We start from the raw sequence: 12,621 nt of genomic DNA, 5'->3' as shown, positions 1-12,621 counted from the left end.
TGCTCCTAATGCAAAGTAAATAACAAAGTTCCTATAAAGAAAGGGGGAAGGTCAGTTATAAGAAGGATCTTCTTGCCCAGGATGTGTTCATTTTTACCTCTCAGCTCTTTAAGGTCTTTTGTTTCTTTGTGTTCAGGATTAGAAGCACAGCAGCCTCTGCTGCTGGTGAAATGCCACAAAGGCTTTGCTGTCATGTAGGACAAAATTGGGTTCATCCATGATAGAAAGTTCAAGTGGCTCCTAAATCCATTTTCAAGTGGCTTCAGCTGCTTGTCTTCTAAATCCACTTTGAAAGACAAACCAACAAGTTGAAATAATTTCCTACTGGAATCAAGCCTCTGCTGAGTGATGCTTTGCAAGGTAGCACTTTCAGAATGTTTTAACCAAAATCTGCTCAATTCCAAACCAATGGCGGTTTCTTGATCTCCTCTCCCTTTCCTCTTCTTTTTAGAAGCAGGTTTGAATGGCACAGCCCCACCAGTCACAGTCTCACAGTCTCACAGTACATTAGAGGTTGGAAGGGACCTCCAGAGGTCATCCAACCCCCCCTGCCAGAGCAGCCAGCACCCAGGGGAGGCTGCACAGGAATGCATCCAGGAGGGTTTTGAATGAGTCCAGAGAAGGAGACTCCACAACCCCCCTGGGCAGCCTGCTCCAGGGCTCTGTCACCCTCAGTGGAAAGAAGTTTCTCCTCATGTTGAGGTGAAATCTTCCGTGTTCAAGCTTGTACCTGCTATTCCTTGTCTTATTCCTGTGCACCACCCAGCAGAGCCTGGCCCCCTCCACTTGACCCCCACCCCTCAGCTATTGAGAGACATTGATCAGATCCCTCTCAGCCTTCTCCTCTCCACACTAAACAGCCCCAGGGCTCTCAGTCTCTCTTCAAAGGGGAGATGCTCAAGTCCCCTAAGCATCCTCCTGGCTCTCCCTTGGACTCTCTCCAGCAGGTCTCTGTCTCTCTTGAGCTGGGGAGCCCAGAACTGCAGACAGGATTGCAGCTGTGGTCTCAGCAGGGCAGAGTAGAGGGGGAGCAGAAACACCCCAGCCCTGCTGGCCACACTTTTCTTGCTGTACCATTGGCTCTCTTGGCCACCAGGGCACTTTGCTGTCCCATGCAGAACTTGCTGCCCACCAGCACTCCAAGGTCCTTGCTGGACATCCTGCCTTGGCTAATTGTCCATCACATCAGTACATCTAGGGACAGCAAAACAAACTCCCCCAGAAGGGTTTCACTTCCAGTACCTCAGATGAACATGCAAGGGAACAGATGGATGTTTGCACACAGTAGCCTTTGAAGTTTCTCTCTGGGCTCAAATTGTTCAGGATTTTCCTTTTTAAAAGAAAATAAATCTGTAAGTTCAGCAGTGACATCATTAGGAGTTTACAGCAAGAAATGAGAGACTTAAAAGGGACCATGAAACCCTCTGGAGTTTTGTTTTCCTAGTGAGGTTTTGTTGCCAGGGTTTCAGAGCAGCTCAGGAGCACAACACAAAGTTTTCCTCGTGGGTTTTGAGTGTGGTGGCTTCGTGGCATCAATGGGACAGGGATGAGCCAGAGGGACACTGGCATGAGGTCAGCTTGAGCCATGCCAAGGTTTCAAGCTGTGGTGGGGATCAGGCTTGCTCTGAAAAGATTTAAATGCCCAGGGAAGTGGCGGAGTTACCATCCCTGGAAGTGCTCCAAAGCTGTGTGGCCATGGCACTGGAGGACAGGGTTTGATGGCCGTGGTGGTGCTGGACTGATGCCCTCCAAGGCCTTTCCCAGCTGAAATGATTCTAAATCCACAAAGCCCTTGGGAGCTCTCCTGTGCAAGAGTGGGCATCTCAAGCTGGGATGCAGCCAGGCTGAGAGCAGGAGCCAGGGGAAGTTGGGATTTTAATACCTATTAAACCAAGGCCCAGGGATCCAATGCCTCCAAGTCGAGGTGAAACTTTGATCTGAGTCCATCTCCTGTCTGCTTTCCTGAAGAGTCAGATATTGAAGCTTTGAAGGAAGCCTTCTAGGCTCTCCTGTGCTACATTGGCCACTTGATTTTTTTTTTTTTTTTTACTCTTTCCAAAGACAGACAATAGAAAAATATTCCTTTTTGTTGCTGTTGATAGTGCATGAGATTAAATTTGAAGAGCTCCATCCGTGTTTAGAGCTGAGTTGCTGGGCTTGATGAGCACTTAGGCTGATCTTACAACACTGCCAGGGCAGGATTGGGATTCCGCAAAACATCTCAGTTCCTGGAGGGCAAATAATCACAGACTTGGCTTGTTGAGGAGACAACAACTGCAGCCACTTTGCCCAGCACTACTTTTACTGGTTCCGAGTGATACAGTCCAGGGGTTGTGGAGAGTGGGCAGTGACAACTCTCTGTTTTAGTGTCTTTCTCTAGTTTCTGGTAATACCAGAGAGGCATTTCTACTCTTTCATCCATGGGGATAGAATCATGGAATGGTTTGGGTTGGAATGGATCATTGGAATGTCATCCGGTCCAACCCCCCTGCAGTCAGCAGGGACATCTGCAACCAGAGCAGGTTGCTCAGAACCCCAAACAACCTGACCTGGGGTGGTTCCAGGGGTGGGACATCTACCACCTCTCTGAGCAATCTGGGCCAGTGTTCCATCCTCCTCAGCGTAAAAACATTCTTCCAGCCATCTAATCTGAATCTCCCTCTTCCAGTTTCAAGCCACCAGCCCTTGTCCTGTCACAACAGGCCCTGGGAAAAAGTCTGTCCCCAGCTTTCTGATCAGCTCCTTTAGGCACTGCAAGGCCACCAGAAGGCCTCCCTGGAGCCTTCTCTTCTCCAGGCTGAACAACCCCAACTCTCTCAGCCTCTTTTCACAGCAGAGGGGTTCCTGCCCTCTGAGCATTTCTGTGGCCTCCTCTGGATGCTAAGGCTCAGCTTGGATTACCACAACCCAGCCAGCGGTGGGTCTCCCTCAGCCCCATCCATGCTGTGCCCAGCACTGGGACAGCCTTTATCTCTCAGCCCCCACACTGCTGGGGGGCTGGCAGGAGTTTGTTGGCTCAGTGGTAGCCACAAAAGGACATTGAGCAGATAGGAATTAGGAAAATGCTCAATTTAAGTGAGACCTTAGGAAGAATTTCTTCCCCATGAGGGTGGTCAGGCACTGGGGGGGGGGGGGGGGGGAAGTTGCCCAGAGATGCTGTGGAGTCTCCAAGCCTGGAAGTATTGAAATCCAGACTGGATGGAGCCTTGAGCAACCTGTTCCCTGCCCATGGCAGGGGGGTTGGGACTAGATGAGCTTGAAGGTCCCTTCCAACCCAACTCATTCTACAATTCTATGGGTGGATCAGAAGAGGTGACCCTGGTATCCAGCTGACAGCACAGGGGGAGCAGGGATCCATGAGAAACTGCTGCTGGTCCATCCCTGCAGTGCCTGAGCCCCAGCCAGAGCTATTAGCTCTTCACATCCAGACACAATAAATTCACCCAGGAGATCATTTCAGTTTTATTTTCTTTGTTAAGAAAAGAAAGGAGAGCCCTGGCCAATAAAAATATCATCCCTATTAGAAATTATTCCTTCAAAATGACTGGAAAAATGGAATTCCTTGCAACTTCTATGTTTGGCAGGGGCTGCAGTCAGGGTTTTTATTTTAGCAGTGGTCACTGTTTTGCTGTTTGTGTTGGGTTGGGGTTTTTTTCTCCCCAAATCCATTTCACTGCTTTATATTTAATTTTTTTTCCTACTCTGAGGTTTAAAGCAGGAATCCCATGGAATGGGAAGGAAAAGAAATCCTGGCCCCTTGTTGCAGCCTAACCCATGCTCCTGCTTTTTTTCCCATGGCACAGTTGACATCCTGCTGAGAGCCCAGAGCACCCTTGAAGGGCAACAAACAGATGGATTCAATCTCCAGAATGGTGCCACTGACCAACCCCAAATACCCAAAGTAGCTAAGCAGAAAGAAGTTGTCTGGCACAGGGAGATAAATTTTAACCATGTTTGGAGTTTAAAAAGAAAAAAAAAAAAAAAAAGGAAGAGTGAGGATATTAGTGAGGGTAGTGGGGGGGGGGGGGAAAGAAAGCAAAATGACAATCCCAGCAGTGTCTTTCCAGTGGGAATTGAGTCTTCACTGCTGTTCACAGAATCACAGACTGATAGGGGTGGGAAGGGACCACTGGAGATCATCAGGTCCAACCCCCTGCCCCTCCCCCCAGGGCAGGGTCACCTAAGGAAAGTCACACAGGGAACACATCCAGGCAGGTTTTGAATGTCTGCAGAGGTGGAGACTCCACCATCTCTCAGGGCAGCCTGCTCCAGGGCTCCAGCACCCTTGAAGAAGTTCTTCCTCAGGTTTAGAAGGAGCTTCTTATGTTGCAGTTGGTGCCCCTTACCCCTGGTCCTGTCACTGGGCACCACTGGAAACAGACTGCTCCCATCCTCCTGGCACCCACCCTGTAAGTATTGATCAGCATTGATGAGATCCCCCCTCAGCCTTCTCCAGACTAAACCCTCCCTGAGTTCTCTCAGTCTGAGTTCTCTCAGTCTCTCTCCTCAGGGAGCTGTTGCAGTCCCCTCAGCACCTTTGTAGCCTTTGTTTCCCAGGATAGATTTGCAAGGCACATCTGAAGGGCAGTGCTGTGGATGTGCTCCTGGGGGGCTGCTAATGGCTTTACAAAATCAAAGCCCCATCTTCTCTCCAGCCCTGGGCTTTCCCCCATTCTTGGAGCAGAGGCTGGTGCCATCCCTGCTGCTGCTGTGGTTACAAGGGATGGTGGCAAGGCTGCTGGCTGGCATCCTGCATCACCCATGGTGCTTGCCACCACAGCCTGGCTGCCAGCACGGGGTCCCTCTTCCATGGGGTGGCATGGGGATAGGGTCTGGAGGGCAGCTGGGGGTGTGGGGGCTGGCACAGGGCACGGGTGCCAGACTCATGGCTCCTACAGAGAGGAATCCGCTGCCAGTGCCAGCAGTGGGGAGCCATAGGGCAGCCAAGACTCAGCTGGGCATGGAGACCTCGAAAGGCTCTTCTCTGCGCTGCAGAGGTTATTACTCACACCTCATTATTTATTAGTGCAGCTTTCTTGGCCAGGGTGATTCCTCCACTGGTGCTGTGCTGACAAGGGGACATCAGCCCCGGCCCTGCTTGGCTGCGCTGTGTTTCCGCTGGCAGAGGGAGAGGAGGAGGAGGAGGAGGGTGAAGTGGTGTGACAGGGCTCCAGCTCCTGCTAGTGCTGCCTGCCATGGCCTGGGAGATGCCAGGCTGGACAGGTTGTGCTGCCCTGGACATCCTGCTCCTCCCAGCACCCATCTCTGGGGTCTACAGATGCCAGGCTGCATCTCAGCGTTGTTACTGAGAGTCTCTGCCCCGCTGAGACCTCACCTGCAGTGCTGGAGCCAGCTCAGGAGTCCTCAGCACAGGCAGGGACCTGTTGGAGCAGGGCCAGAAGAGGCCACAGCAATTATAGAATTGTTAGGGTTGGAAGGGACATCAAGGATCATCCAGTTCCAACCCCTCTGCCATGGGCAGGGACACCTCACACTAGGTCAGGTTGCTCACAGCCACATCCAGCCTGGCTGCAAAAACCTCCAGGGATGAGGCTTCTACCTCCCTGGGCAACCTGTGCCAGTATCTCACCACCCTCATGGTGAAAAACTTCTTCCTAACATCCTTCCTCCCAGTGCTGGTGGCTTTCCAGTATCTGAAGGGGGCTCCAAGAAAGCTGGGGAGGGAATTTTTAGGGTGTCAGAGAGTGACAGGACTGGGGGAATGGAACAAAGCTAGAAGTGGGGAGATTCAGGCTGGAGGTGAGGAAGAAGTTCTTCCCCATGAGAGTGGTGAGAGCCTGGAATGGGTTGTCCAGGGAGGTGGTTGAGGCTCCATCCCTGGAGGTGTTTGCAGCCAGGCTGGATGAGGCTGTGGCCAGCCTGATGTAGTGTGAGGTGTCCCTGCCCATGGCAGGGGGGTTGGAACTGGCTGATCCTTGTGGTCCCTTCCAACCCTGTCTGATTCTATGATTCTATGATCCTATTTACATTCTACCACTTCCCCCTCAACCTGTGGAAAATTCTCCCAGACACCAGCCCCAAGCTCCCACAGCCACCCTTGAAGCCCTCCCTTTGGAGGTGCCTTTCATTCCCGTTTTGCTGCTGAGCCCTTTGGCACCTCCCTTTCCAACACTCAGGTTCAGAGGAGGGGAACACAAAGATCCCAGCTCCTCTGCCCAGGGGGGCACCTGGCAGCCAGCCAAGCTGGGAGTGGTGTGGCATTGTCCCCTCCAAGAGCTGCTCCTAACCTGTCTTCTCCTTCTCCCCACAGGCATGCGAATACTCGTCACCCTGCTCCTGGACACTCTGCCTATGTTAGGCAACGTCCTCCTCCTGTGCTTCTTTGTCTTCTTCATCTTTGGCATTGTCGGTGTGCAGCTCTGGGCAGGGCTGCTGAGGAACAGGTGCTTCATAGACAGGAATTTTGTGATGTAAGTACAGCCACCAGCACCACCAAAAAGTGTCGAAAAGCCTCTGGGTTTGCTTCTTTTCTGCCCTCTCCTGCATTGGGGAGGGACTTTTTAGGCTGTCAGGTAGGGAATGGAATGAAGCTGGAAATGAGGAGATTCAGACCGGATGTGAGGAAGAAGTTCTTCCCCATGAGAGTGGTGAGAGCCTGGAATGGGTTGTCCAGGGAGGTGGTTGAGGTCCCATCCCTGGAGGTGTTTGCAGCCAGGCTGGATGAGGCTCTGGCCAGCCTAATCTGGTGTGAGGTGTCCCTGCCCATGGCAGGGGGGTTGGAATTAGATGATCCTTGTGGTCCCTTCCACCCCTGACTGATTCTATGATTCTACGACAAGCCCTCAGCAGGGTCAGCAAGCAGCTGCTGGGTCCAGCATGAAGATGATCAGAGGGCTGGAGTGCCTCTCCTACAAGGACAGGCTGAGAGAGTTGAGGAGAAGAGAGGCTCCAGGGAGACCTTAGAGCAGCAGTTCAGTCTCTGCAGGGGACCTAGAGGAAGGCTGGGGAGGGACTCTTCAGAAGGTCTTGGAGTGATAAGACATGAGGCAAGGGTTTGAAACTGGAGCAGGGGAGATTTAGGTTGGATATAAAGAGGAAGCTCTTCAGAGTGAGTGGTGAAATACTGGCACAGGCTGCCCAGAGATGTGGTGGAGGCCCCATCCCTGGAGACATTCAAGGTCAAACCTGATGGGGCCCTGAGCAAACTGATCCAGATGTCCTGCTGACTGGAGGAGGGTTGGACAAGCTGACTTTTGAGGGTCTCTTCCAACCCAGTGCAAGCTGTGCCTGTGTGGAGGGGAGCACAAGGTGGCCGTGCTGCACAGCTCCTCAGGGCTGTCATCCTGAGTCACAATGCTCTCAGCTTCAGGCATCCAAGTCTGCCTGAGTACTTTCTGTATGGAAAACTCAACTTGTCAGCAAGTTACTGAGAGTTTGGGGTGGCTTTGTCATGTTTCCCATCCATGCCTGAAGGACAAGGACGTTTGATAGTGCTTTGGATTATCTCCGTCCAAGGGAGCTGAGATCCCTGATTCTGAGAATTTAAGGATTTAGAAGACTCAAAAGTGTTGCTGCTTTTCCTAAACCTGCCAGTTCCCAAAGCTGCAGAGGTCTTGGGAGGTCACCTAACACACCACACCACCTGGCAGGGGATTGATGAGGTGCTGTGCATGCTGGTCCAGACAAGCACCATGGAGATGCTGCTGGAACACAGAAATGCATCTTTGTAGGAGTATTAAGATAAGAAGCTTGACGTGAAAGGAGGCATTGGAGACATTTGTGCACTGCTCTCAGCCTGGGACAGGCAGCAGGGGTGGGCAGCACATCTGCTGCAAACTTCAGTTTGGTTCTTCCAAGCTAGACACTGAGCTAGGGCTGTCCAGCACTGGCCCCTTCAGAGGTGCACTGTAAGGGCACATCTTAAAAGCCACCAGCACAGCAAAAATGATCAAACCCAAGTGCAATCTGCAAGATTCCACAAGAAAGAGAGGTCTGCCTGGGAAAGCTGTTCTGAAGGGCTGCTGTCAGAGGAGGAGATGACATCCTGAAGATGTCAGTGGCTCAGAGGTGAGGAAATGCCTAAGACCTGCTAATCAGGGCAACTCTAGCCTGGGAAGGGAAGGCAGAGCCTGTAATTATATCTGTTTGTAATCACCTCGTGTTTACAAGTTCCCTCAGCTCTACCCTAGCTCTTCTTCCTGCCTCTCACTGATTAGTGCTGTGGCTTTTAGCTCTCTGAGCCTTTCTGCACTGCAGACCATCTCTGATGGAACCTACTCATCTCATCAGAGATGCTGAAAGGCAGAAAATCAATGAGTCTTCCATGTGTGTAAGCTTCTGCTCCTGCATCTTGATGTTCCAGCCTCACAAGCTCTCTCCTGCACCCACAGCAAGCATTTGCTGGTCACCAGGACCCTCTGTCACTCAGAGTGGTGGTGAATTAAGAGTGTGTCCATCGAGTTGAGGGAGGTTCTCCTGCCCCTCTACTCTGCCCTGGTGAGGCCACAGCTGGAGTATTATGTTCAGTGCTGGGTCCCCCAGTACATGAGAGACAGGGAACTACTGGAGAAAGCCCAGTGGAGGCCCATGAGTATGCTGAGGGGACTAGGAGTAGCTCTGGGAGGAGGCAAGGCTGAGACCTGGGGCTGTTTAACTTGGAGAAGAGCAGCCCCAGAGGGGATCTTATGAACATATAAATATCTAAAGGGTGGAGGTCATGAGGATGGGGTCAGACTCTTTTCAGTGGTGCTCAGTGACAAGAAAAGGGGCATCAGGCACAAACAGGAACCCAGGAAGTTCCTTCTGAGCAGAAGGAGAAACCTCTTTGCTGTGAGGGTGCTGGAGCCCTGGAGCAGGCTGGCCAGAGAGGCTGTGGAGTCTCCTTGTCTGGAGACTTTAAAACCCTCCAGAATGCTGTGATCCTGGGCAAGGTGATCTTGGTGAGCCTGCATGAACGGTGGGGGTTGGACTGGTTGATCCTTGGCTTCATTCTCATGGATCCATACTTCCAGGCACTGGAGTATGTTCCACTCCTGCAGTGGTCTTTAACACCCCAACAGTAAGTTGTGTGGAGGGAACACAGTGAAGTGGCAGGAGCAGGGAAAGCACTTCAGGGTTAACACCTTCCTGCTAGTGTACAGATGGAGCAGAACAGCCAGCACTGGGCCCACAGAAGCAGGTCCTGCTGACAGCAGCATGATGCCATCTGCATCATCTGAACACTCAAGCACAGGGCTGGATTGGAACCAGTCCATCACTGTGTCCTCATGCTCCATCCTTGTACCCAGCTGGGACTGGAGAGCCTTGACCATCCATCCCCTTCCAGGGAGAGCTGCCAAAGAGAACACCACCACCACCAACAAAACCTTCACCCAGGGGATGCTGGATTAGAGTTAAGCTCTTGTTTTGGTTAGAAGTAAACAGAAGAGAGCTCTGCAGGAAATGGGGAGTGAGATTCTGGTCCTTCATTCTTGCCTGCCAAGTCCCACTAAATCCCAGTGTTATTGTCCTCTGCCTAAACTAGTGCTTGGCAGCCCTTCAGGAGGCTGTGAGGGGCTGGAAGACAGGCAGGCATGCCATGCACCCAGGTTGGGGCTGAGCAGGTGATGGTCCTGGCTCCTTCCTTACAACCCCATAAAGAGGAAGGTCTGAGTTACTGGTGGGGCTCACCTTTGTGATGGTGTCAGACCCTCCCAGATGGAACCAGAAGTGCTTTAAACTGCAGGTGAGCAGCTGAACACGACCCAGGATGCACCACAAGGAAGGGTCAGAGCCCCAAAGCTTTTCTGGAGTAATTCAAGTGCAAGTGAGCTCAGAGCCCAGTGCTTCAAACTGAGTTTCTTATCTGTGCCATTCTTCTTTGCACACTTGCTGCCAGCAGCTTTCTGGGACACTCGTCTTTACAGCAGGCATCAGATGGAAGAAGTGACTTTGATTTTTGCCATCATTCTTCTTCCTGTGGAAACCTTCTCTTTTCAGCCCCCCCACCCCCTTGAAAGTTGGCTGCTTCAAGCAATGAAACTATTTATACATGGAGCATGTTCTGATAGAAACTTGGGGGCTGCTCTGAGGTGTGCTGGAAATACCTCCCTCCTCTCTTTGAAAGTTGCTCTGGAGCAGTGCAATGACCTGCTGGAAGGAGGTTGCTTTATTCAGGACTGTCTTGAAGTAGTGACTTTGAAGAAATCACAGGCAGCTACTGGGCTGTGGCAGCAGCAGGCTGCCAAGAAGCAAACCCAAGTGGGTCACTGCTCTTCCCAGCCAGCTCTGGAGGTCAGGGTGGTGGCTCATGAGGGCTTTGGTGGCCCTGAACAGCAGTGCCAGGACGGTCTCCAGTGCTACAGGAGTGAGTGAGGAGATCCCTGGCAGCAGGAGGTGGAGGGGGAGTTTCAGGAAGGTCTTTTTGGTGGGTCTGGTCTGAGAGAAGAAGGCTCAGCATGTGTGTGTGAGAAGGGCAAGTGAAGCCAGCAGCTTATCTGCAGCATCTCCAGGATATGTCTCCCCCACACAGCCCCTCTGGCTCCCTCCTGCTGGCTCTGGAAATAAAAGAACTGGGTCACCCCCAGCTTGTCTGGGCTCTTGCTGCTGGGGCTGCTCCTTGCTGGTGTGTTACACAGAGGAGCATCTTCCCCCCCTCTTGGAGCCTTTCAAGGAACTCAGTGGGTTGTAAGCAGAAGGGAGAGAGCTGTGAGGCACTTTGTATTTATCTAATGGTGCAGGACAGTTATAATGTGAGCACTTCAGTCTTAATTAACTCAGCACCTGCTCAGCATTGTGCTGCCTTTGGTTCCTTGGCTTTTGTAGAGCAGCAAGGAGGCACAGCCAGCCAGGACAGACAGCTCTGAGTTGGTCTGAAAGGTGCTTCTGTGTTCTGCCTAATTGCTCCTCCTGGCTCCTCTGTGCCACAACATTGAGCTGTCAACAGGATTTCCTCCAGAGAACAATCTCCTCTTGGAGGGAGCAGATCCTGCTGGGTGCTGAGTTTCCTCCACCTTTTCTCTTCTCTCCTGTGCTCCTCAAAAAGCTGAAGCAGGATTGTGCTCAGTGCCCACACCGTGGATGTGGATGATGTCCTGTGTGGAATGGATGTGCTGGGAGGACTGAGGCAAGGGGGGAGACAGAGCAGAAAATAATTCAGCCTCCTGTGACATGGGGAAGGAAGGAAGGGAGGAAGGGAAGCAGGGAGGAAGGAAGGGAGGGAGGAAGGAAAGGAAGGAAGGGAGGGAGGGAAGGAGGAATGGAGGGGGCAAGGAGGGAGGAAGGGAGGAAGGAAAGGAGGGAGGAAGGGAGGAAGGAAAGGAGGGAGGAAGGGAGGAAGGAAAGGAGGGAGGAAGGGAGGAAGGGAGGAAGGAAAGAAGGGAGGAAGGGAGGAAGGAAAGGAGGGAGGAAGGAAAGGAGGGAGGAAGGAAAGGAGGGAGGAAGGAAAGGAGGGAGGAAGAGAGGAAGGAAAGGAGGGAGGAAGGGAGGAAGGAAAGGAGGGGGGAAGGGAGGAAGGAAAGGAGGGGGGAAGGGAGGAAGGAAAGGAGGGAGGAAGGGAGGAAGGAAAGGAGGGAGGAAGGGAGGAAGGAAAGGAGGGAGGAAGGGAGGAAGGAAAGGAGGGAGGAAGGGAGGAAGGAAAGGAGGGAGGAAGGGAGGAAGGAAAGGAGGGAGGAAGGGAGGAAGGAAAGGAGGGAGGAAGGGAGGAAGGAAAGGAGGGAGGAAGGGAGGGAGGAAAGGAGGGAGGAAGGGAGGAAGGAAAGGAGGGAGGAAGGGAGGAAGGAAAGAAGGGAGGAAGGGAGGAAGGAAAGGAGGGAGGAAGGAAAGGAGGGGGGAAGGGAGGAAGGAAAGGAGGGGGGAAGGGAGGAAGGAAAGGAGGGGGGAAGGAAAGGAGGGGGGAAGGGAGGGAAGGGAAGGAGGGAGGGAGGGAGGAAGGACTTTTCTGCCCCACTGCTGTCCTTGCTGCATGTGAAGGTGCCCAGGGAGAGAGAAACACATTGCAAAGCTGCTGCAAGCCCAGAGAAAGATGTTCCCTGGGCAGCTGGCTGAGCAGGGGGTGTTAATCCTTCCTAATGTGCTAACGAGATCCATTCTGGGACTTAGCTTCTCCTGGCTTTTCCCTGGAGCACAAGGAGCTGGTGATGAGTGGATTCATTACCATTAATAACTTCCTTGGACTATGCCTGTTGGCAAATCCTGAGCAAGTCAGATTGACCTTTCCTAGCCATGGAGGTAGATGGTCTTGGCAGAGCCACTTCATTTGTTTTAGTGGATCCTGGGATTCCCCTGTTCTGCAGCACTGCTCCTTCTCATTCCTCCTCTCCCTCCTTCTTCCTCCTGGGTTTTTTCTGTGTTGGTTTTGTTTGGTTGGGTTTTTTTTTTCAGCAGGGTCCTCCAGCAAAGGAACTCTGAGGGTGGTGAAACGTTTGGCCAGGTTGCTTTGAGAGGTGTTGAATGCTCCACCCCTGGAACCCATTCCAGCTCAGGTTGTTTGGGCCTCTGAGCAACCTGCTGTAATTGAAGATGTCCCTGCTGACTAGATGACCTTTAAAGGTCCCTTCCAACCCAAACCAGTCTGCTATTCTATGATTCCATAGCTGGAAAAAGATCTTAAACCCAGAGTGCTGCTCTTTGGTGGTGTGTCCCCTCCCCACTGTACTCGGTGGTGGCAGAGGATGACGCAGA

General features: G+C 52.4%; 1 protein-coding gene across 1 annotated transcript in view; it reads left to right on the top strand.

Annotated features, from left to right (window-relative positions):
- CACNA1H (calcium voltage-gated channel subunit alpha1 H) overlaps positions 1-12,621 on the top strand; it is a 293,598-nt gene that overhangs the window by 153,064 nt on the left and 127,913 nt on the right. The window contains exon 5 of the mRNA XM_054390949.1: positions 6,272-6,431. Coding sequence (XP_054246924.1) covers positions 6,272-6,431 — 160 coding nt within the window. The remainder of the gene's footprint in view (positions 1-6,271; positions 6,432-12,621) is intronic.

Source organism: Indicator indicator, chromosome 22, assembly GCF_027791375.1.
Source record: "Indicator indicator isolate 239-I01 chromosome 22, UM_Iind_1.1, whole genome shotgun sequence".
NCBI classification, from domain to species: Eukaryota; Metazoa; Chordata; class Aves; order Piciformes; family Indicatoridae; genus Indicator; species Indicator indicator.
This window is presented reverse-complemented; position numbering and strand designations above follow the sequence as displayed.